Source organism: Culex pipiens, chromosome 2 (genome assembly GCF_016801865.2).
Source record: "Culex pipiens pallens isolate TS chromosome 2, TS_CPP_V2, whole genome shotgun sequence".
NCBI classification, from domain to species: domain Eukaryota; kingdom Metazoa; phylum Arthropoda; class Insecta; order Diptera; family Culicidae; genus Culex; species Culex pipiens.
The window spans coordinates 113,213,066-113,239,471 of NC_068938.1; the positions used below are offsets into that span (position 1 = coordinate 113,213,066).

Below are 26,406 nucleotides of genomic sequence, written 5' to 3' on the forward strand. Positions count from 1 at the left end.
ATGTTTGCATGAATATTCATAGAATTATAGCCAATGTCTCCCATATAGCCAAAATCCCATAAGCTCTGTGCTTCCCCGCATAAAAATGTATGATGATTTGCACTGTTAAAACCATCCAATTACAATACATATTATAATATTTATGGTAAGTTTATTGTTGACTTTTTCGAACTTTACTGGAATGGCGATGAAGCTACTATACAATTCATGGTTACAGCTAATTGGAAGGTTTTGTTATTGGAAATGTTATAAATGGAAACAATAAAACTATCGTAAAATTCATGAATACAGAAAATATGTTGGTTTTTGTATTGGAAATCTCATAATGTATTTTTTCCAATTTTTTGTTACATTACGTTCATTGTAATGTTATAGTTGCGTAGTGTGAACTTTTTTTAACGATTTTTTTTAAATAATTTGAATCATGTAATACAAGTATTTAAAACGAGTTATATTTTAAATACAAAACTTCACAAACGATTTTGTGAAAAGCTCAAATCAAATCAAATCAAATTATTTTAATAACTTAAGCATTAAAACATGAATTATTAAACTGTTCCCACAAAAAAAAAAAATAAAAAATTAATTTATCATATATTGATATATTAATATATTAATATATTAATACATAAATATATTAATATATTTATATATTAATATATTAATTTATTCATATATTAATATAATAATATATTAATATATTAATTTATTCATAAAACATTAAAATATTAAAATATTAAAGTATTAAAATATTAAAATATTAAAATATTAAAATATTAAATATTAAAATATTAAAATATTAAAATATTAAAATATTAAAATATTAAAATATTAAAATATTAAAATATTAAAATATTAAAATATTAAAATATTAAAATATTAAAATATTAAAATATTAAAATATTAAAATATTAAAATATTAAAATATTAAAATATTAAAATATTAAAATATTAAAATATTAAAATATTAAAATATTAAAATATTAAAATATTAAAATATTAAAATATTAAAATATTAAAATATTAAAATATTAAAATATTAAAATATTAAAATATTAAAATATTAAAATATTAAAATATTAAAATATTAAAATATTAAAATATTAAAATATTAAAATATTAAAATATTAAAATATTAAAATATTAAAATATTAAAATATTAAAATATTAAAATATTAATAGTTCAACATTTCAACATTTAAACATTTACACATTTAAATATTTAAACATTTAAACATTTAAACATTTAAACATTTACACATTTAAACATTTCAACATTTAAACATTTAATCATTTAAACATTTAAACATTTAAACATTTAAACATTTAAACATTTAAACATTTAAACATTTAAACATTTAAACATTTAAACATTTAAACATTTAAACATTTAAACATTTAAACATTTAAACATTTAAACATTTAAACATTTAAACATTTAAACATTTGAACATTTAAACATGTAAACATTTAAACATTTAAACATTTAAACATTTAAACATTTAAACATTTAAACATTTAAACATTTAAACATGTAAACATTTAAACATTTAAACATTTAAACATTTAAACATTTAAACATTTAAACATTTACACATTTACACATTTAAACATTTAAACATTTAAACATTTAAACATTTAAACATTTAAACATTTAAACATTTAAACATTTAAACATTTAAACATTTAAACATTTAATCATTTAAACATTTAAACAGTTAAACATTTAAACATTTAAACATTTAAACATTTAAACATTTAAACATTTAAACATTTAAACATTTAAACATTTAAACATTTAAACATGTAAACAGTTAAACATTTAAACATTTAAACATTTACACATTTACACATTTAAACATTTAAACATTTAAACATTTAAACAAAAAATATTAAGGATCACAAAACGAACACACCATGACACCTAAACTGGGCGACGCTCCCCTAACGAATGCACCATGACACCTAAACTGGGCGACGCTCCCCTAACGAAAGCACCATGGTTGATCGAGCTGTCATTTTGTTTTCAAATTTTGTTTTCATCCGCGCGCGTGTTCGATCTTGTTCGTTTCGTTTGTGTTTGGCGTAGTTCAAATCGAAAATTGTTAAGTCGACTCGCGTGTGCTCGTGGAGAAACAACATCCGGCGTTCGTGCAGCATGGTTCTGTTGGACTAATCCGCCGGGTGACCGAACCGGAACGGCGGGATGAGAGAATTTTCGGATATTTGAGTGAGTATTAGGTGTTTTTGATGAACTTTGTGAGGGCGGAATCCCACACGCAAGTAGGCCATGATCTAAACAAACTGTTTGTTTCTCTTTTCACAGGGATTCTCCCACCAGGTTCGCTGACGGGACACAACCCAACGAAAGCGTTCGAATGGGAGAGGACCCGACGCCTGCTGCGGAAACTTCCGGCCGTGTTTGTTTCTGATGGTGAGCTCGTCTCGGCTGGAGGCGAAAATCGTTAGGTGAGTTCTGTGTTGGGGCTAGTGCGCATCTCGGAAAACTTTCAAACGTCAAGGAAAAGGTCACGATTTATTTTTATTGTGCGGTACGCAGCTGAAAAGTAACAGAAACGAAATGTAGCGTTTCGCGCGGTGCAATTTGTTTTGAAGAATAAATCAAATAATTTGAATTTGCACATTTTAATGCAACTAAAAATTACAAATAAAGTTGTATTTAATATAAAAATATTGATAATCCAGAGCTGCTCATCAAACAGAATCTCAAAACGCTGAATCTTGAAAGGACGAAAATCAAAAGACAGGATTTTGTTTATTGTTCAGAATATTGGAAACCATAGAGAAAAATCATAAGTTTTTCTAAGAGATTTTCTAGGATTCAAATGTTCAAGAATTCTTCAATTTATTTCAAAAAATTTAAATTTCGAAAATCAGAAAATTTAAGTTTAAATAAATTCTAAAATTATAAAATTACAAAAAATCTTAAATTTTTAGTTTAACAAAATCATTTATTTGATTAAAATAAAACATCCAATAAATAAATTTAAATAAAGAAAAAACGAAATGATCAGATTTTGTGTTACCTAAAATGGAAAACTGTAACCAACAGATCGAATCAACTTATTTTGTATAAGTGAACTAAAATTTCACTTCAAAATCGGATGAATGATTTTTGGATATTAATCAAATCTTGAAATAGTCGAGCTATCGGATAATCGAGTACGAAAAAAAATGTTTTGAATATATCTTTATATTTTTTTTGCTAAAATTCTGATTGATTTTTTTGAACTTCTATTTTAAAATTTTGGAATTCAGCAATTCAGGAATTTAGGAATTCAGGAATTTAGGAATTCAGGAATTTAGGAATATAGAAATTTAGGAATTTAAGATTAAGGGAATTTAGGAATTTATGTAATTAGGAATTTTGAAATTTAGGAATTTAGGGATTTAGGAATTGAGAAATTTAGGAATTTAGGAATTTAGGAAATAAGGAATTTAGGATTTTAGGAATTTAGGCATTTTTGAATTCTGGAATTTAGGAATAAAGGAATATACAAATTTAGGAATTAAGGAATTTAGGAATTTAGAATTTTAGGAATTTAGGAACTTAAGAATTTAGGAATTTATGAAATCAGGAATTTTAGAATTTTGGATTTTAGGTATTTAGGAATTCAGTAATTTAGGAATTTAGGAATTTGGGAATTCAGGAATTTCGGAATTTTTGAATTTCAGAATTATGGAATTAAGGATTTTTTTGAATTTTGGAATTTAGGAATATAGAAATTTAAGAATTTAGGAATTTAAAAATTTAGTAATTTAGGAATTTGGGAATTCAGGAATTTGGGAATTTAGGAATTTGAGAATTCAGGAATTTAGGAATTCGGGAATTTATGAATTTTGAATTCAGGGGTTTAGGAATTAAGGAATTTAGGATTTTTTAATTCAGTAATTTAGGAATTTAGGAATATATGAATATAGAAATTTAGGAATCTAGGAACTTGGGAATTCAGGAATTTAGGATTTTTTGAATTTTGGAATTTTGAAATTTAGGAATATAGGAATATAGAAATTTAAGAATTTATTAATTTAGAAATTTAGGAATTTAGTAATTTAGGAATTTGGGAATTTAGGAATTTAGGAATTTAGGAATTAAGGAATTTAGGAATTTAGGAATTTAGGAATTTAGAAATTTAGGAATTTAGGAATTTAGGAATTTAGGAATTCAGGAATTTAGGAATTTAGGAAAATAGTAGGAATATATACATTTAGGAATGTAGGAATTTAAGAATTTAGGAATTTAGGAATGTATTAAATTAGGAATTTAGGAATGTATTAGGAATTAGGAATTTAGGAAATTAGGAATTTAGGAAATTAGGAATTTAGGAAATTAGGAATTCAAGAATTTAGGAAATAAGGAAATTTGGAAATTGGGAATTTAAGAATCTAGGAATTTATAAAATTAGGAAATTATTGAATTTAGGACTTTAGGAATATAGGAATTTAGGAATATAGGAATATATAAATTTAGGAATATAGCAATTTAGGAATTTAGGAATATGTGAAATCAGGAATTTTGGAATTTAGGTATTTAGGAATTCAGTAATTTAGGAATTTAGGATTTTGGGAATTCAGGAATTTAGGAATTTGGGAATTTAGGAATTTAGGAATATAGAAATATAGGTAATTAGGAATTCAGGAATTCGGGAATTTAGGAATTTTTGAATTCATGAATTTAAGAATTTAGGAATATATAAATTCATTTACAAGTTTAGGAATTTAGGAATTTATGAAATTAGGAATTTTGGAATTTAGTGATTTAGGAATTAAGGAAATTTTTGAAATTAGGAATTTAAGAATTTAGGAATTTACGAATTTAGGAATTTACGAATTAAGGAAATTAGGAATTTGGGAATTTAGGAATCAAGGAATTTAGGAATTTAAGAATTTCAAAATTTCAGAATTTAAAAACAGCTAATTTAATAGAAATTTAACCGAATCCTTAACATGCCAAATATATGTAAATTTTCCCTATGCCTAATTTAGTGTTTTTCTCTTCTACAGGGGCTTATTTCACTAAGGATTGTGCTTTTTGATTACTCGAATGTTTATCCCAATTACGAAGCAGTTGATCCGGAACCGGCTACGAACATTCCGAATAATTTCAAACAGTGCGGATTGAAGCGGAATAACAAAAGAAAACGACACGGAAAGTTAGTGCTAAATAAAGTAAAACAAAAATAAAAAAACGATAAAAATACACTCAAACTTACTGAATTACCATTAATTTCAATGTATAAATATTTGTTTTATAGTACAATTTAGTGGGGCCCGCATAAAGATTTCTGATGAACTTACAGTAAATTTTAACGTTACAAAACGATAAAATATATTGTTTTTTTGACAGTGTTTTAACAGTAGACAGCATCGTTTTTTAAGATAATTTGCGTCGTATTTTGGGATTTTACCATAAAAAAGGGGGGTTGTTATGCACCGGTACCATAAAAATTTCAAAATTTTTCCATACATTTTTTTTCCAAATACGACGCATTTTACTGTTAATCTAATGTTGCATTTTTCATCCAAAAACTCGTCCTGACTATAGAAAACATCATACATTAATAATAAAAACAGCAAGCATTACAATGCATTGCACAGTCAATTTACAGTTCTTCATGGTTTTTTATCTACTAAATGATGCGGTAAAAACTATATGCGGACAATAAAACTAATAAGCATTACAATGAATTACACAGTAAAATTATAATTCTTTATGGTTTATTCCCCACTAAATGCTACTGTGAAAACTATTTTCGGACATTAAAATATATAGTAAATAAAGTAAATTTTACAGTAGTTTTATTGTTATTCATAGTATGCTATTTATATTCAACATTGAACCACTTTGTTTATTTGTTCATGAATTGTTAACGCCTTCTTCAGTTTTTTGCAAATCGCCAAAAGGAATCCTTCCACGACGTTTTCTTTCGCTTTCGATTCCTTTTGAAACCCTCGATCGAGACCGGTTCCTGTTCCCCCTCGGGTGGGTGATGCCGTGGTGTGTTCAGTCTGTCCGCCGGTACCTTTTGTCGACTGGATACTCCGGATTGATTTGCTGGTATTGTTAGTGTTAATAAATGAGAAGACAATTAAGTTAAGAAAAATCTTAATTTAAATAATCAAAATCTGGGGGATGAGACGAGAGAATGCGTAACGTGATTTTCGAATGAGCACAAGCGTGACTTTTTCTTTGCACTTGAATAATTTGTTTTGAAATCTTCTGTGCGCATTTTTTTTCAAGTTTTCGGAAGACAAATTACTGCGTCAGAAGTGGATGAAGGTTTGCGAAGTCGGTTTGGAACAAAATGTAAGCAAGAGCTCTAGGAAGTACAGTGCCCATTTTGAGACAAAGTACAAGTCTTAATAAATAACGTTTTGTACTAGAAAAAGCGAATCGTGCCCACAATTCGGGCGGAATCAATTGTTGGAGACGACCTCCGGATGAGCGCTGAAAAGGGAGAATTAGCCAGTAAGAAGTGGGTCCATTGGAAAAAGAATGGCTATACGACAACTTTACTGGTAATGGTTATGGTGATTCCGAGAATAATTACAAAAGGTTCGCTGTATCAAAAGAAAAAGAAAATCAACAAACCATATTTGGTTTTTACAATAATTTCCCTAATGAATGGTTACAATACTTGCTGCTTCTGGCGAACAGTAAAACGGCTCCGCTTTGCAGTTCAAAACGGTTCCGCTTTTGAACCGCTCTATTCACCCCCCCGATCAAAATTCGCAGATTCTGTTCTGAGATTCTTAAATGCTTTTATTCAAGATATTTAAACAAAAACTTTGGCTATTGAATTTGAAATTTATTTAAGCCCTTTATTTTAAATTTCTCAAATTATCAAATCGAATGCAGACTGTATTTGAATTTTTGAACCCACAGTTTCTAATTTATTTTTTTATACCTTCGTTTTTTTATTTTAAATTTTCAGGATTTGCAAATGCCTCCTGTAAAAGAAAAAAAAAACACACGAAATAAACTTAAGAAAGTTACCCAAGCAAACCATTGTTTTTTTGCAAGCAGTTGACTTAGTCAAACTTTTCGACACCCTCAGCAAACGTCAAATCAGTACAAACTGGTGCCGAATCTCTTCCATAAAGATCCGGCAATAATTTTTATGGTTTGACGTTTGCGAAAAAAAAAGAATCTTGAAAATTTAAACAAATCACTTAGTGCATCAGACCATGACAAACATCTGCTGCTGCTGCAGGAGGGATTCGGCCATCTCCAAATTTCACGAAACGCCTGATATTTACATCCCGGAGCTCTTCCGATTCGTTGACGATTGAGGATCCTGTAAAATAGAAAAAAAGGTATTTCCTAAGAGGGCTATAAAAATGGGGCTGGATACACTTCAAACGGCGACGACGGAACGTGTGAGCGGCATAAACAATCGGACGCGACTGGCAACTTCTTTCAAACCGTTTCGGAAGAAATTCATACAAAACATAACCACACACAAACACTACAAACGTCGGCGATGACGATGCACAAATCTCGGACGCGATTGCCAACTTCTTTGGAACCGGAAGAAGTTCAAAAACACACGCACCCACACACGACCGACGACGGAATCTGGCACAAATCCTGGACGCATCTGGCAACTTTTATCCAAACCGGTCCGGAAGGACGACGACAACAGAATCTGGCACAAATCCCGGACGCATCTGGTAACTTCTTCCAAACCGGTCCGGAAGAAGTACCAAAACACACGTACCTACTTCAAACGACGACGATGGCGACGGAATCTACCCCAAATTGCGGACGCATTAATGTTCTTCACCGATCCAAATACTCACCAAAAGTTGCTGACACTAATCCTCTTCTCCCTCCCGGATCAGTCACCCGGCAGATTTGACGCCGGGAGTTTGGTTTTTCACAAGCACACGCGATTTCATTTCGATTAAAACTTTTGAAACTGCGGCCAACACAAACAGGATCGAACATGCATCGCGAGTGAAAAAATTTGACAGCTTGCTCAACCCGCTCAACCATGGTGCGTTCGTTTGGGAGCGTCGTACGGTTCAGGCGACGACGTCAGGTGTCATGGTGTGTTCATTTTGGGATCCTTATCATTTTATGCCTTTTCTATTTTTGAGTAAAAATGTTAAAATGTTATAATATTAAAATGTTTAAATGTTTAAATGTTTAAATGTTTAAATGTTTTAATGATTTAATGTTTTAATGTTTTAATGTTTAAATGTTTAAATGTTTAAATGTTTAAATGTTTAAATGTTTAAATGTTTAAATGTTTAAATGTTTAAATGTTTAAATGTTTAAATGTTTAAATGTTTAAATGTTTAAATGTTTAAATGTTTAAATGTTTAAATGTTTTAATGATTTAATGTTTTAATGTTTAAATGTTTAAATGTTTAAATGTATTAATATTTTAATATTTTAATTTTAATTAATATTTTAATATATTTATATATTAATATATTAATATATTAATATATTAATATATTAATATATTAATATATTAATATATAATATATGACACTCAACCCCCGGTGGTTGGTCACTTTTTCGTTTGACACTTTTTTAGTTTGTACCCCGTTGGTTGGTCAAAGTCAAACTAAAAAGTGACGAACTGTCACTTTTTACACGGCGCTCACGCACACTATCAAAACAAACGTTTGGTAGTGTGTGTGAACTCCGTGTAAAAGGGGTGTCAAACTAAAACGTTGCCCCGTTCGTTTGACAACAGTTGGTGTCAAACCATCGGGGTTTGAGTGTAATATATTAATATATTAATGTGTTATAATATTAATATATAAATATATTATTATTTTAATATTTTAATATTTTAATATTTTAATATTTTAATATTTTAATATTTTAATATTTTAATATTTTAATATTTTAATATTTTAATATTTTAATATTTTATTATTTAAATATTTTAATACATTAATATATTTATATATTATAATATATTATATGTCCGGGACCGTGGTGTAGTGGGTAGTCGGCCTGGGTTCGATCCCAGACGGTCCCGGTGGCATTTTTCGAGACGAGATTTGTCTGATCACGCCTTCCGTCGGACGGGAAGTAAATGTTGGCCCCGGACTAACCTAAAAAGGTTAGGTCGTTAGCTCAGTCCAGGTGTAGGAGTCGTCTCCCTGGGTCCTGTCTCGGTGGAGTCGCTGGTAGGCAGTTGGACTAACAATCCAAAGGTCGTCAGTTCGAATCCCGGGATGGATGGAGACTAAGGTGTAAAAAGAGGTTTGCAATTGCCTCAACAATCAAACCTTCGGACACCTAGTTTCGAGTAGGAATCTCGCAATCGAGAACGCCAAGTCAATGCTGTAGAGCGAATAATTTGATTTTTTGAATATATTAATATATTAATATATTAATATATCAATATATTAATAAATTAATATTTTAATATTTTTTTTTTGTGTGGGAACAGTTAAATAATTAATGTTTTAATGCTTAAGTTTTTAAAATAATTTGATTTGATTTGAGTTTTTCACAAAATCGTTTGTGAAGTTTTGTATTTGAAATATAACTCGTTTTAAATACTTTTATTATATTTAAAAAAAAAATCGTTAAAAAAGTTCACACTACGCAACTATAACATTACAATGAACGTAATGTAACAAAAAATTGGAAAAAATGCATTATGAGATTTCCAATACAAAAACCATAAGATTTGCTGTATTCATGAATTTTACGATAGTTTTATTGTTTCCATTTATAACATTTCCAATAACAAAACCTTCCAATTATCTGTAACCATGAATTGTATAGTAGCTTCATCGCCATTCCAGTAAAGTTCGAAAAAGTCAACAATAAACTTACCATAAATATTGTAATATGTATTGTAATTGGATGGTTTTAACAGTGCAAATCATCATACATTTTTATGCGGGGGATTCAAAAATAAATAATATGAAAAAAACCATAAAACCTTCTGTAGTTATTATTTATTTCAATGTAAAAGTATAGTCAAAACAGTACTCTTTATCAGGGAACTTATCATAAAGAACTATAAATTAACTGTGGAATCCTCTGTAATGCTTGCTGTTTTTATTATAAATACATGATTATTTTTACGGTCTGGTAAATTTTTTGGATGAAAAATGCAACATTAGATTAACAGTAAAATGCGTCGTATTTGGAAAAAAAATGTATGGAAAAACTTCGAAATTTTTATGGTACCGGTGCATAACAACCCCCCTTTTTTATGGTAAAATTCCAAAATACGACGCAAATTATCTTAAAAAACGATGCTGTCTACTGTTAAAACACTGTCAAAATGACAATATATTTTATCGTTTTGTAACGTTAAAATTTACTGTAAGTTCATCAGAAATCTTTATGCGGGTCAGTTAAGCACTGGGCCGTGCTTAACCGAGGCAGCTGAACGGTGCAAAACCGGGGCAGTGCAAAACCGAGGCGTGCAAAACCGAGGCATGACTGTATACCTTTGATAAAATTTTAAAACTCGATCCAAATTGCGAAATAGATGTTGTGATTGGGTTCTGTTTGTGCTTGGGCTTGTAAAACCAACTTTTACAAACATTCAAAGATTTGTAACATTGACTTTTTACGCAAGTGAAATATTAACCGAACTATCGTGTTTTCAGGCACCTCAATCAGCAAAAAAACACCTCAAAGCCACCTACGGAAACCTAAAATATTTCCGGTGGTCAGGAACCGTTTTTCCAAAGCTGGTCATATCCTGAAAATAAGTTTAATTTCCCGTCGAATGCAAGTGGGTGATTTGATATTTTTGGCAACGGCCTAACGAGGTGTGAGAATTTTGTTCAAGTTCAGGATGTTTCATTGTAAACTTAACGATTTGTAAAATATGAGTTCGAGGACCCCAAACAAAAAGCTTACAAATATTGCTTGTTAACCGAGGCGAATCAGTAATTTATGACACTAAGTGCATCAATGCAAGCAATTTGGGTGTTGCACTCCAAATCAAAAACTTCATGCTTCTTTTTGCCAGTTTGTCTCTTCCAAAAATCAGCCCATGGGAATAGATTAAGAAGACGATATTTTTAAAGGAATTTTGAAGGAGGGTCTATTCCGCCCAGGTAAAACCGAAACCCATCAGCAGGATTATGATGTTTTTCTTTCGTTTATGCTTTTGAGCGTCAAGGATATGCCTTCGTTAATAGATTTTTAAGACAGGCAGTGACATTTAGAATGGTTATAAATTAAACTTTCACGAGACAGGATTTATCTTTTTCTGTTATTGCAACAACGTTGTTTTACGAAACATGCTTTGACTGAAACCTCGATCGATTTAACTTCTATTCTTCACTTAAAACTGCTTTCAGATTAATGAAGCTATGAGTTAATAGTAGTTTATGCAACAAGTTGCAAAAAGAAGATTTTTTCAATCGAGTCGTACATTTATCCAACGAGGTTCACCGAGTTGGATAAATACGAAGAGTGCTGAAAAAATCAAGTTTTGCAAAGAGTTCCATACAACATTTTTTGCAATTCCAAAAAACACACACTGAGTGAAATTTGTTGTCAAATTTTCTGGTATTTTGTCAATAAATCGTTCAAATCAAATAAATGTGGAAAAGTGTTACTTTTCAGCATTTATTTTGAAAAGTGTTGCTATTCGATTCTGTTATTTTTGGTACAGAAAAGTAGGCTATTTCGTCGTTCAAGAATGACAGGAAAAGTAAGTAGTTTCACGACGGAATTGCAAAAATTATATTACACATTTTTCACTATAAAATTTTACTTTGTTTCATAAGATAGATCGTGAACAGATATTAAGCACCAGTAAATAATATTAGAAATGTTGCAAACTTTAATCGTATCTCAATGGTTTTGTATTACAGTTTGCCTGATTTTTTTTTGTTCAAAAACTTATTTATAAAATTATGTTTTTTAAAGGCTGCTTAAAAAATACTACGATGGTTCAGTGATGCAACGCTGTCCGAAGGAGGCAAGTGCAAATAACCAAAAAAAAAAAAAGAAATTCACAAGAAAATTTCAAGAATGAAGAAGCAACAAAGATAAGTCCGCTTGATGGGTGCCAGAGATCAAAATCTCAGGTAAAATTTGGTTCACGTAATAAGGGCTGGGAAAATGTCTATTTTTTCAAGAGCAGATTATTATCTCAACACCTGCTAAGTATTAGAATGATGTGATTGGAAACGTTTTTCGAAGTTATGGATAGATAATTGTTTTTTGCGTTTTAAAATTATGTTCTGTTAATTTGAGAAAAAACACAAGATTCCAGACAAGTCTAGTAACATTCAATCATATTCTTTTATAAACAAGATATTTTGAAATCTGCGCCCACATTTTGTAGATTTGTCTAATCCTTAGCTAATGAATTATTTAATAGGTGAGGTTATAAAAATTAAAATAATTTGGCGGTGTGAATTTTATTTAAGAAAAACTAGATTTCAAATTTCAAGCCCAGCCTTCAAAATTTGGAAACAAGAAATATGTACCGTAATCTGGGGTGAATCGGGACTACGGTCTGAATAGGGACAGCAGTTTTTAGAGCACTTAAAGCTATTAAATTTGGAAATGGATGTACACATTTTGTTGGCTTGAGTCTGTTCTAACCGAAACCAACCAGAAAAATCAAAATATTTTGCTCCAACATGGTTAAAACTGCTGTCCCAATTCGCCCCATGTGTCCCGATCGACCCCAGTTTACGGTATAAAAAAAACTTGAAATAAAATTAGCAAAGGCCACTCAAAATAAAATAATTTGCAAATTATTGAATGGTTTATAATTTATAATGTATGAAAGATTTTGTGATACCCTTCGTTTTTCAATATTTTGAAGTGAAGTTTAAATCTGTAGTTGGGTAATTCTCCGCCAACTCACACAGCAGTTGCCCCGACCCCTCTTCGATTTGCGTGAAACTTTGTCCTAAGGGGTAACTTTTGTCCCTGATCACGAATCCGAGGTCCGTTTTTTGATATCTCGTGACGGAGGGGCGGTACGACCCCTTCCATTTTTGAACATGCGAAAAAAGAGGTGTTTTTCAAAAATTTGCAGCCTGAAACGGTGATGAGATAGAAATCTGGTGTCAAAGGGACTTTTATGTAAAATTAGACGCCCAATTTGATGGCGTACTCAGAATTCCGAAAAAACGTATTTTTCATCGAAAAAAACACTAAAAAAGTTTTAAAAATTCTCCCATTTTCCGTTACTCGACTGTAAAAAATTTTGGAACATGTCATTTTATGGGAAATTTAATGTACTTTTCGAATCTACATTGTCCCAGAAGGGTCATTTTTTCATTTAGAACAAAATTTTTCATTTTAAAATTTCGTGTTTTTTCTAACTTTGCAGGGTTATTTTTTAGAGTGTAACAATGTTCTACAAAGTTGTAGAGCAGACAATTACAAAAATTTTGATATATAGACATAAGGGGTTTGCTTATAAACATCACGAGTTATCGCGATTTTACGAAAAAAAGTTTTGAAAAAGTTGGTCGTCATCGATCATGGCCGTTCATGGTCACTCGCGACAGACACGGACGACGAAACAAAGAGAAACGCAAAAAGTAACTTTTTCAAAACTTTTTTTCGTAAAATCGCGATAACTTGTGATGTTTATAAGCAAACCCCTTATGTCTATATATCAAAATTTTTGTAATTGTCTGCTCTACAACTTTGTAGAACATTGTTACACTCTAAAAAATAACCCTGCAAAGTTAGAAAAAACACGAAATTTTAAAATGAAAAATTTTGTTCTAAATGAAAAAATGACCCTTCTGGGACAATGTAGATTCGAAAAGTACATTAAATTTCCCATAAAATGACATGTTCCAAAATTTTTTACAGTCGAGTAACGGAAAATGGGAGAATTTTTAAAACTTTTTTAGTGTTTTTTTCGATGAAAAATACGTTTTTTCGGAATTCTGAGTACGCCATCAAATCGGGCGTCTAATTTTACATAAAAGTCCCTTTGACACCAGATTTCTATCTCATCACCGTTTCAGGCTGCAAATTTTTGAAAAACACCTCTTTTTTCGCATGTTCAAAAATGGAAGGGGTCGTACCGCCCCTCCGTCACGAGATATCAAAAAACGGACCTCGGATTCGTGATCAGGGACAAAAGTTACCCCTTAGGACAAAGTTTCACGCAAATCGAAGAGGGGTCGGGGCAACTTTTCCCGATTTCGTGTGAGTTGGTAGAGAATTACCCAGTTGGTAGTTTTTTTTTTGCACCAAGCCTCCTCGTTTTTTAACCGGGCCAAGAAACAAAATATCTGAATAAAATTTGTAACAGTCTTATTTATTTAAAATAAATAAAACCGATTCAGAGATAAATGTCCGTACGCTAGGGAGAATTCAAGACTTGGCTTTTGACATCTTTCTTTGAAACAGTCATATTGTTTAGCATTTTATTTGATTTTGACCATTGAATTTGTAACAATTTTGCACAACTTTATAAAACATATTTTTTAAACAAAATACTAACGAAATATAGCTAAAGAAATCGTTTCCGCAAAGTGATTGTTTTTTTTATATGATTAATGATTTTCGTTTAACTTTATATTATTTTTTTAATTGAAGAGTTACAGGAAAACTGTTTTCCAACTAACTTTTCTAACAAACTCCTATTGTCTAGCCAAGACAAATCCCAGTCTGCTTTATTTGCACTGAGTGACGACTACCTGAAAGAAAAACGTACATCTTCCGTCCCATCATGCTCAGTATAAATTCTAGCTCTCAGTCGAGCAGACGTGTTTTTTTCGTGGTGCATCCTTTGCGATACTTTTACTTTGATTTCACGTGAAAAGTAGATTCCAGTCTAAGTGCAACTTAACGCAAGTGATTCTAACTCGATTGCCCTAGTTTAACGCATTTGTGATTCTGGTGTGCTCCGCAAATTAAGCTATTGCTCTGAATGTGGGGATACATTACCCACAGCCACACAAACTGGTGTTAAATTACTCGACCAGTTTCGAAAACGAAACGGTTTGCTTGTCGTTTAAGCACGTTGCGCAGGTCTAGTTGGAGTTGCTAATCTTAAAAGAAGCGGCTTATCAACTGTTTTTGCCTTTTGCAGAGATATGCAGTGTAATTGTATCAACAAACGGCAGTGAATCAGAGTGCGTCAAGTTCAAAAAGTAATCACAAGTGATAATGGCTGATGTTGAATCACTAGATAAATTCGGTGGTGGAAGGCGAAGGATCTCTTTTCCTGTAGTTTTCGATGTCGTTGTTTGTGCTGCTGGTAAGGAAGTGTTTTATAACTCCAACAGAACATGAAAAAGCGATAAACTTTGCGCGCATTTGGCAAGCTTCAGCATTTCTCTAGGTAGATATAGTTGGGCTTAGAGCCGGTTGGCTGCAAAGACTGTCATGCAACTCTATCAAAGGTGGAGTACGTGGAGAAGAAAAGCTGCTGCATCGTTACGTAGTTAAAGGCAGCAATGCAACGACCAGCAACTTCTTTCGATTCCTGGTGTGCACTTTTGTTGGGCAAGGTGCACAGCGCAAAAATTATGCAGTTTCTCAACAATATTACCTCAGCGATTCCTCGTCAAACCAGTAGGATTCAAATCAAAAGTACTAAAATTTGGTTTAGGAGTTCCTTTGTGGCGTTTTGGGTGGTCCTAGCCGAGTTAGGATGGTTCAAAAATAACATTTTTAAACAATTTTTTGCCAAAAATCATTTTGAGATTCTTGTTTTGATATCTCATAAACTAATGTAAACTTTAAGTGTATCCCGCTTACATAAGGTGTGAGGGGAATCACTCAATGTTTAGATATGCTAATATGTAGGACCTAATAAAAGAAAAAGTTCAGATATTTCCCAAACGGCTGAAACCACACTACATAATTAACTCAAAAGTTATAAAAATAAACATATGGGACATTTTTGCAACATGCTGATTTGAAGGAATTAGTTTTTTTTGGTTTCAACGCTGGTAGTTTTTATTTTGATGAAAATGTGCTCTTCTGGAGAGATCAAGATTTTTTTACATCTGTAGGAAAAAAGTGTTACGAATTTGTGAATTGCATGGGTCAAAGTTTTTGCCTTCCTCGCCTTACTGAGGAAAGGCTATAAAATCACTCGAAAAATGAACTTCTCAATTAGACCTCCTAGACCCACCTTCATGTATACCTATCGACTCAGAATCAAATTCTGAGCAAATGTCTGTGTGTGTGTGTGTGTGTGTGTGTGTGTGTGTGTGTGTGTGTGTAGGGATGTGGGTCTGTGCACCAAAAAATATGCACTCGATTATCTCGACATTGCACAGTGGTCCAGATCGCAAAATTAAGTGGAAAATGGATTTTTCGAAAAATGGTTAAGTTTTGGAGCTTTGGTGTCTTCAGAAGAGTTGTTGCAAATACAAAGGGGCAACTTTTGGTTTGGTTGAAAATTAGGGTGGTTCACGATTAGGGTGATTTTGGAAATCTAACTTTACAGGAATATTTTTGGGAATTTTTTTGTCTTCTAGAAAGTTGTTGGGCTTGCCATTTCAAGCAACTTTGTCGAAGACACCAAAATTTTATCTCGTAATCTACGCCTTCTATGACCAAATTTATAGAAAGCATCTGAGCAAACCTTCAAAAATCAGTTTTTTGAACGTGGCAATTCAGGGTTAAGTTTTAGAGAAAAGCGATGTTCTGAGCACTTTTAGAGCTCTAAAAAACGAACATTTTTATTTGTTGACATGCCAATTTGGACTTAAGGGTCAAAAGTTACAGCCATTTTAAGGTAAAAAAGATGCAAATTTAAAACTTAAATATCTCGAAATGGCGCAAGCCAAATTTTAAGCACTAGGTTGCATTTGAAAGAGGAGATCTAGCACTACAAACGCTGAAAAAATCTCAGGGGTGTTTTTCTTTAAACTCGAGATATCTTCATTTGAAAAAGTCTAATTTTCAAGGGAAAATCATATGGGACCACCCTAACGAAATTCGAAAAATGTCCAAATATATGTTTTTCCATGTAATTTTGCCCGCTGAATCCGAATCTGCCCTCAGAATTGAGCCAAAGTATCGAAAAATCGAGTTTTAGTCATTTTTAGGGTTTCCATGTAAAATTATCATTTATGACCAAATTATGACCAAAACTCGATTTTTCGATACTTTGGCTCAATTCTGAGGGCAGATTCGGATTCAGCGGGCAAAATTACATGGAAAAACATATATTTGGACATTTTTCGAATTTCGTTAGGGTGGTCCCATATGATTTTCCCTTGAAAATTAGACTTTTTCAAATGAAGATATCTCGAGTTTAAAGAAAAACACCCCTGAGATTTTTTCAGCGTTTGTAGTGCTAGATCTCCTCTTTCAAATGCAACCTAGTGCTTAAAATTTGGCTTGCGCCATTTTGAGATATTTAAGTTTTAAATTTGCATCTTTTTTACCTTAAAATGGCTGTAACTTTTGACCCTTAAGTCCAAATTGGCATGTCAACAAATAAAAATGTTCGTTTTTTAGAGCTCTAAAAGTGCTCAGAACATCGCTTTTCTCTAAAACTTAACCCCGAATTGCCACGTTCAAAAAACTGATTTTTGAAGGTTTGCTCAGATGCTTTCTATAAATTTGGTCATAGAAGGCGTAGATTACGAGATAAAATTTTGGTGTCTTCGACAAAGTTGCTTGAAATGGTAAGCCCAACAACTTTCTAGAAGACAAAAAAATTCCCAAAAATATTCCTGTAAAGTTAGATTTCCAAAATCACCCTAATCGTGAACCACCCTAATTTTCAACCAAACCAAAAGTTGCCCCTTTGTATTTGCAACAACTCTTCTGAAGACACCAAAGCTCCAAAACTTAACCATTTTTCGAAAAATCCATTTTCCACTTAATTTTGCGATCTGGACCACTGTGCATTGGCTGAACCGATTTTTTCCGTTTTGGCGTCATTCGATCCGTCTTGGGGTCCCATAAGTCGCTATTAAAAATTATGCAGTTTAGTTAAGTACTTCAAAAGTTATGCTAAAACACAATTTTGACTAAAGTTCGGAAGATTGTAAAAAGGGTGGTTTTTGTAAGAAAACCTGTCATGTTATACATTTTCAGAAAGGTATTTAGAGACCTTTCCAACGCGTCCAAGACATTGAAGATCTGACAACCCTATCAAAAGTTATAAGCACTTAAGTGTCAGTTATGCACTTTTTGGAGGCCGGATCTCAGATATTTTGATGAAACCGTTGTCCGGATCTCTCATGCGATCTATCGTTGGATAGGTAATCAAAAGACCTTTTCAACAAGCACGAATTGGTTTGGGGATCTGGCTACCCTATCAAAAGGTGTAAACATATAAGTGCCCTGCAATATGAAGACTATCCAATCTAGTGGTATGTATGAATAATGAGTCAAATTGATAAAACACTGAAAAACATCGCCCTTTTGTGTCTATTTTGGATAGCACCCTTTAAATGTGAGGAAGGCACCAACCACCCTAGGGTGGAATAAGTTACGTTTTTCTTTTTTTTTACTTTAAACATAGAAATGAGTCCATCCATCAAAAGGTCACAAGAAAAGCTTTCAAATGAAGGTAAAAGCGAATCATCCAGGAACAGAACAAAACAATTAGTACACCAACTTTTAAATGTTTTGCTCTAAAATCTCTTGTACCTATTCAGACTGTAGTTCCGATTTTCCTCAGTTGGCGGTAGTGACTTACATATAATTTAAAAATTTCATGTTTGATATAAATATGTTTTATATCAAACATGAAATTGTAAACTTATAAAAAAATTAAATTCTGGAGTTTTTTTTAAAGGTCCAATAAACCAAATTTCCAGTTTTTGCTTTTTGGGTGTTTTGAAACCGCTTTGAGTCAGAGGTATAAAAAAACACCCAAAAAGCAAAAACTGAAAATTTGGTTTATTGGGCCTTTTTTTAAAAAAAAAAAACTCCATGATTGGCTGTTGCCATTTCATTTGATTTCGTTTCTTATTTTTTATAGACAGTTTCAATTTTTTTAGGCCGGGAACCGTGGTGTAGGGGTAAGCGTGATTGCCTCTCACCCAGTCGGCCTGGGTTCGATCCCAGACGGTCCCGGTGGCATTTTTCGAGACGAGATTTGTCTGATCACGCCTTCCGTCGGACGGGAAGTAAATGTTGGCCCCGGACTAACCAAAAGGTTAGGTCGTTAGCTCAGTCCAGGTGTAGGAGTCGTCTCCCTGGGTCCTGCCTCGGTGGAGTCGCTGGTAGGCAGTTGGACTAACAATCCAAAGGTCGTCAGTTCGAATCCCGGGGTGGATGGAAGCTAAGGTGTAAAAAGAGGTTTGCAATTGCCTCAACAATCAAGCCTTCGGACACTTAGTTTCGAGTAGGAATCTCGCAATCGAGAACGCCAAGGCAATGCTGTAGAGCGAATAATTTGATTTTTTTCAATTTTTTTAGCTTTTGTAGTCATGTCTTATAAAAAATAAATGAATAAAATATATGAATCATAAAAAAAAACTTACTTCATTTGAATCACATTGGATTTACAATTTTTGGTTCATTTGGAATCCAATGCACAACAATGAACAAAAAAAACTTTTTTTTATGTATAAGCTATCTAAATTTGTTGTCTTTGTTTAGATTGCAGTGTAGATTATCAACAATCCACTAGTATTAAGGTCATGCTGTGATTTTAAACTTGAAAAACATAACAAATATACTGAAAACATATAATTTATGACTGTTTCAATAATTTCACGGCATCCCGGGCATTCCCGGGATTCAAAAAATATTTTTCCCGTTTCCCGGGAAATTAAAAAAAAACGGGAAAATTGGACGCCCTAATCAATATGTTCGATCATTGATTTGATATGATTTTTTTAATATGAAGAATGACTGTACTCAAAATATTGAAGAAAAAAACAACGTATGTCATACAAAATGTCTGCTATTTTTCGATACTCAACTGTAAAAAAAAATGTGGGAAATTCAATATACTTTTCGAATAGGTATTTTTGTTTAGGAAGAAAACGTTTCATTTTAGCACTTTATTTTAAAATTATTTTATTTTTGTTTTGGATAAAAAAATACCCTTCTGGGTTGTTGCAGGTTTGACAAGTAACTTAAATTACTTTACTAATAATTGTCTCATACTGTTAAGGGGCCATCTATAAACCACGTGGACACTTTTTTGGGAATCTCTAACCCCCCTTCGTGGACAATTGTCCATACAAAAAACATGTTTTTTGTATGGAGCGTGGACAATCGCAAATGTATTGTTGTTTGAACATTCGTGCTTAAACTCAATTCAACAAATCATCTGTGCGGTTAACATTACGTAGTTTGCCTAACCGTTTAGAAAAGAAGGATGTTGGAAGTAATCACCGCCACATTCTCCAGAATGCGTTTTAAAAGGATGGCTGCGCTAGGGTTAGATTAGATTTGATTGCCAATATTTAACTTGTTGTTTGTATAATAACAGTCTGGACTTCATGCCTGATTTTTTCTGATATATCTTAATGGAATTCCATGTAATCATTTCAGTCAGAAAACTTAGCTAAATCGATGGGAGTTATTAAATAAGTATTCGAAACACAAGTTTTTTTCGGCATTTTAGCACTTTAAAAAACTTCAGAAAAATTGTATTTATTTATTGGAACATGTCTTACTACTTCAATAATATCAAAAACTTAAACGAAATCTTATTAATTTCACCCAGTTCACTGCTACAACGAACTGCAATGCAAATTCCTTATCAATCACAGTGTTATCTGCAGTCGTTTTATTTATTTTGCCATAGTCAATAGTAAAGCTTATTATTCCATCAGAAAATGTAAACATTAGTATACTTGGTGAATATTGGTTTATAATTTTGCATTCCCAACAGGGAAAAAGCATAGCAGTACTCGAAAAATTAATTTTACGAATTATGCTGGATTAAAAAATGTTTTGAATTTTTGAAATTTTTTGAAAAATTGTTTTCGCTAAAAATTTTGTTTTCGTCATATCTTAAACTTTTTGAAAACTAATTTTGCACGAGTTTCTCCGCCGTCTTGGAACTGAAACTCCAGTGCCGCTCTCGATATTTTTTCAGTTTCATGCGAGTTTCACGGACTGGCTGAACCAATTTGGACCGTTTTGGTCTCATTCGATCCGTCTTGGAGTCCCACAAGACCCTAGTTTATATCATGAAGTTTTGTAAAATATCTCAAAAGTTATGCTTAAAATATGATTTTAACCAGTCTTCCCCGAACATGGTACAGTTCTGCACCCGAGCACAAGTTCTCAGTGCGCGTGAACCTCAAACACGCTTCGTCGCTATGTTCGGGTTCTCGCCGAACGCTGCACCAAACGCGCACCCGGTGTAAACTTGATGTAGGGGAAATCTACCCTTTCCAATCAAAAACCTATCTTCGTCATATGGAGAGTTTGATGCTCGATTAAAGCTCCAAAAATACTATTTGGGCTATAAACTTACCAGCAACAGCACCGCCTCGAGTAAGCACGCAAATTTATGCCACTTACTGGCCAAAAAGATCACATTTAATGCACTTTTGATCATAATTTGTATTTTGCGAGACCACTTCTCATCATTTTGTTGGCACACACAGTGACACACACGAGAATCCCTCAAACGCTTAATGAATATCGCCAAAATTAACTTTTCACTTTCGCTTCCTTTTTCACGGCGCTTAAGATATGAAATTGCTTCCAACTACCGGCAACATGTTCTTTTGATCATTAGTAAGGCACTCACTTGAAGAATAATCCCGAAAAATGTAATAAATTAGCAAGCGCCATCAAAAAAACAAACGCGCCAAGTCGTTTGACGTTTCAATTTTCACTTTGCATTCCACTCGAAGGCTGAAGAAAACCGAGCGAGAGACGAAGGCAAAAAAGAACAAAGGCTGGCCGTCAACACCACCAGCAGCACAGCCAGCGATGCCAGGAAACTTTCCCTATAAATGCCACTTTTCGTGAGTGTTCGTTTGAACTGTCAGCGCAAATGGCAACACTCGACAGAGTGTTGGAAGAAAAAAGAACTAAGCCGATATTAGAAAAATGGGCGTGGCCCAATGCATTCGCCTCGATTAGAATACCCTTGGGATTTTTTTTTGTTAAATGCTTGGTAAAGAAATAGAATAACTTTTAGTGAAAGTGAAAATAAACAGAAATATTCACAAAAACTTGCTCTACTCGTTGGTGTACTTGGTTTTAGTAAAATTCAAGGGAGACTCTAGATTATTCAGCATCATTCAAACACGACCGCTTATTAGGATTAAAATGGGTAGATTTCCCCTACAAAACCTCAGGTTTAAACGGCGTTCAAACGTAGATAATCGGATAGTTTGAATGTAGTAGTGTTAGATGTTTCATACATATAGCAGTCGCTGCTGTCTCGCTGTTGCTAGAGTAATCTTTATAGAGCTATCTAAGCCCGATCTCACGCACACAAGCTTACCATTTGTTTTTGCTGGCGGGTACAAATTTTAACCTAAAAATCCTTCGTGTACGTACACGCAATACATGCGCACGTAGATAACTCTATAAGTTATAGGTTCGAGTTTACACACGACGATGGTGTTCGTTTGTGTACAAAAACCGGGCGCACGCAGACTGAACGCGGTGCAGGGAGCACTGATTTTAACTAAAGTCCGGAAGATTGTAAAAAGGGTGGTTTTTGTAAGGAAACCCGTTATGTTATATATTTTTAAAAAGGTATTTCAAAGACCTTTCTAACGAGCCCAACATTGAAGATCGGACAACCCTATCCACAGTTATAAGCACTTAAGTGTTATTTATACACTTTTTATAGGCTGGATCTCATAAATTTTGATGAATAAGTCCATCGTTTGAAAGGTATTCAAAAGACCCTTTCAACGTGACTTAAAGATTGAACCCTAGCAAAAGTTACGAGCACTTAAGTGCTAATGTAACACTTATCAGAGGCTAGATCTCAGGCATTTTGATAAAAATGTTGTCCGGATCTATCGTGAGGCCCATCGTTGGTGGGTAATAAGAAGACCTTTGCAACGTGACCAAAATATTGAAGATCTAACAACCTTATCAAATGAAAAAATATAACTTTATCACGTGAGGAAGGCTTAGGGTGAATTAAGAAAGAGAGAGAGAGAGAGAGAGAGAGAGAGAGAGAGAAATTACAATTTCCAAAAGTCTTGCTTACCCGGATTTAGCTGAAATTTTGAAGGGCCATTGCAACTTTTATTTCAAGGTTTTATCCCCCGTTCTTCAAGATATTCAGCCATTCCACGTCAAACAGGAAGTCTCCAAATCAAAAGTGCTCCGATTTGGCTCAAATTTGGAGTGGAGGTTCTTTGGCCCAAATAATTAGACCCGTATTTTTTTTGTTTGGCAATTAGGGTGGTTCTATACGAAATAGGGTGGTCCAAAAAATTGCGTTTTCGTCGATTTTCGCAAAAAACACATTTTTCAAAAAATCATATCTCCGGAACGGCTGAACCAATCTTGGAGCGCCAGAAAGAAAGGTTATTAGTTGGGCATTTAAGGAAAAATATGTTGAGGTCCAAAAAAATTAGCTGAATATTTGAAAAGGTCCTATAAAAATTTCATTTGCTGATTTCAAGGTCTCGGGACCAAAGAGCCCATGTCTGAAAATATTTTTCCCTGATTCCTTGTAATATTTTACATAACATATCAAAAAATTGCGAATATCCTCATATTGGTAAAAGACGGTTAGGATTTCTTGTTCAAAGATTCTTTGGTATTCTGCAAATATTTGGTAGTAGCATAGCTGGTTTGCAAAATTCGGAAATCAGGATTAAAATTTGTTTATTTTTTAAATTGGAAAATTGGAAATAAGAAAAGTGGCAGGAGTATGAAAAAGTTAAAAAAAAGTTGAGTTGTTCGTTAAAAGTTCTCAATTTACAAAAATTTTAAAATTGCGAAATTATATCTCAATAAAACAAAACAATTCGCTTTTTCTTCTTTCGATAACCACAGTCGTCCTGTTCATCGCGGTCAGCGAGTTCGGCTGGTTCCCGGAGCTGGTCCAGAGGGGTTTCTACTGCGATGACCGCACCATCCAGCGGCCCTACAACGGAGACACAATCACAGCGGGGGTCATCGTCGTAAGTGGCCTATTGCCCTTGCTGCTCATTTGGCTAGCCGAAGCGCTGTTCTATGCACCGTCCACTGCGGAGTACATGAAAATGGCTGAAGTTCCTAGCTCACGGAGTTCGACCTCGTGGAGGCAGACTTGGTTCTGGTTCAAGAAGTATGGCCGGGGGTTGCTTCTGAAGCTGCTGGTGGTTGACGTGTTGAAGGTGAGGCTTTTTGGGGGTTAGGGAAATTTGGTGATGATCTTTGAAACTGTGTTTTTTTTTTCTATCTGGTTGCAGATCTTCGCTGGTGAGCATCGGCCTCATTTTCTGGACACGTGTCGACCGAATGTGGTTTGCGAGGGAAGCGAGTAAGTTGAAAGAGTTGCCGGTTGATTTCGGGAAGACACTAACTTGAAATCGTCGTTTCAGGTACATTGCACAGTACACGTGCACCAACACCGAGGAGCGACCGTACTTCATCCGTGACGCCAGCAAGTCTTTCCCTTCAGGGCATTCGTCCGTCAGTGTGTACGGCGCGATCTTCATGATCTGGTATTTGCAGTGTAGGACGCCAAAGCTGCGCTCCAGCATGGCCATTCCGCTGTGCCAAATGGTGCTGGCGACCTGGGCAATGTTCTGCTCGCTTTCGCGAATCATCGACAATCGGCACCACTGGTGGGACGTGCTAGCCGGGGCCGCAATCGGAGCCGTTACAGCGTTTTTAACGGTGAGTTTCTAAATTATGAGTTTGAAGTTGAATGCCTTGTGAGTCACTTGTCCACCTTGCAGTGCACTTTGAGCTGTAAAAACTTTGCTAGCGCTAAGCAAAGCACGAGTAGCATCGCGTACAAAGATCATGGAACCAACCTGATAGAAACCAACGGCCGTTACAAGGAGGAACCCCTTCGAAATATTATCCACACCACGTGAAGCGGCAGCATCATTTCAACATTCGAACAGTGCTTTATTGTTTGTTTTCCGTTGTAGTTTAAGTTTTACCCTTTAAGTTACGTATTTTTTAATTCAATTGTGATTCATCAGTAGAAGACATCCGTTACCATAGTTTTATGTTTAAAAGAATCATTTTAGCTGAATTAATTGTGATATCAGACTTCAAAGTTGTCTTTCCAAATCGCATGGGAAGAAATATCTTGTGTACAACAAAATTGCGAGAGGAAGTGGCGTAATGCTTGGTAACATGAAACCGAATTGTATTATTCAATTTCTTATTGTCGGCAACAGCCAGGGCTGGGGTAGATTGATGCGTCATGTCGAAGATGCTACCGCATGGCACACAGGAGAGAACCAGTTGAGCAATTCTCTACGAAATCGGTCTTTTTTCTTCAATTTTAATTTTTGTATTTTTTAATCCGGCTGAAACTTTTTTGGTGCCTTCGGTATGCCCAAAGAAGCCATTTTGCATCATTAGTTTGTCCATATAATTTTCCATACAAATTCGGCAGCTGTCCATACAAAAATGATGTATGAAAATTCAAAAATCTGTATCTTTTGAAGGAATTTTTTGATCGATTTGGTGTCTTCGGCAAAGTTGTAGGTATGGATACGGACTACACTGGAAAAAATAATACACGGTAAAAAAAAATTTGGTGATTTTTTTATTTAACTTTTTATCACTAAAACTTGATTTACAAAAAAACACTATTTTTAATTTTTTTTATTTTTTGATATGTTTTAGAAGACATAAAATGCCAACTTTTCAGAAATTTCCAGGTTGTGCAAAAAATCACTGACCGAGTTATGAATTTTTTAATCAATACTGATTTTTTCAAAAAATCGAAATTTTGGTCTTAAAAATTTTTCAACTTCATTTTTCGATGTAAAATCAAATTTGCAATCAAAAAGTACTTTACTAAAATTTTGATAAAGTGCACCGTTTTCAAGTTATAGCCATATTTAAGTGACTTTTTTGAAAATAGTCGCAGTTTTTCATTTTTTTAAATTAGTGCACATGTTTGCCCAGTTTTGAAAAAAATATTTTTGAAAAGCTGAGAAAATTCTCTATATTTTGCTTATTCGGACTATGTTGATACGACCTTTAGTTGCTGAGATATTGCAATGCAAAGGTTTAAAAACAGGAAAATTGATGTTTTCTAAGTTTCACCCAAACAACCCACCATTTTCTATCGTCAATATCTCAGCAACTAATGGTCCGATTTTCAATGTTAATATATGAAACAATTGTGAAATTTTCCGATCTTTTCGAAAAAAATATTTTTGGAATTTTCAAATCAAGACAAACATTTTAAAAGGGCGTAATATTGAATGTTTGGCCTTTGTGAAATGTTAGTCTTGATTTGAAAATTCCAAAAATATTTTTTTCGAAGAGATCGGAAAATTTCACAAATGTTTCATATATTAACATTGAAAATCGGACCATTAGTTGCTGAGATATTGACGATAGAAAATGGTGGG

At 33.3% G+C, this 26,406-nt stretch overlaps 1 protein-coding gene and 1 long non-coding RNA gene across 3 annotated transcripts in view; both read left to right on the forward strand.

Annotated features, from left to right (window-relative positions):
- LOC120414673 (phospholipid phosphatase homolog 1.2 homolog) overlaps positions 1-25,082 on the forward strand; it is a 28,617-nt gene extending 3,535 nt beyond the window's left edge. The window contains exons 1-6 of one of the 2 annotated variants that reach the window (XM_039575958.2): positions 14,696-14,983; positions 15,045-15,212; positions 23,873-24,195; positions 24,271-24,341; positions 24,403-24,700; positions 24,763-25,082. In XM_039575958.2, coding sequence (XP_039431892.1) covers positions 15,122-15,212; positions 23,873-24,195; positions 24,271-24,341; positions 24,403-24,700; positions 24,763-24,903 — 924 coding nt within the window. In that variant the 5' untranslated portion in view covers positions 14,696-14,983; positions 15,045-15,121 and the 3' untranslated portion in view covers positions 24,904-25,082. Of the gene's footprint in view, positions 1-14,695; positions 14,984-15,044; positions 15,213-23,872; positions 24,196-24,270; positions 24,342-24,402; positions 24,701-24,762 lie in introns of those variants that run through there. The other variant, XM_039575956.2, reaches the window with a different exon arrangement.
- LOC120414682 (uncharacterized) lies at positions 1,867-5,807 on the forward strand. Its single transcript, XR_005605113.2, has 3 exons — positions 1,867-2,230; positions 2,327-2,469; positions 5,026-5,807. It is a non-coding gene; the product is annotated as an uncharacterized LOC120414682 (long non-coding RNA).
- Positions 25,083-26,406: the final 1,324 nt, after the last annotated feature.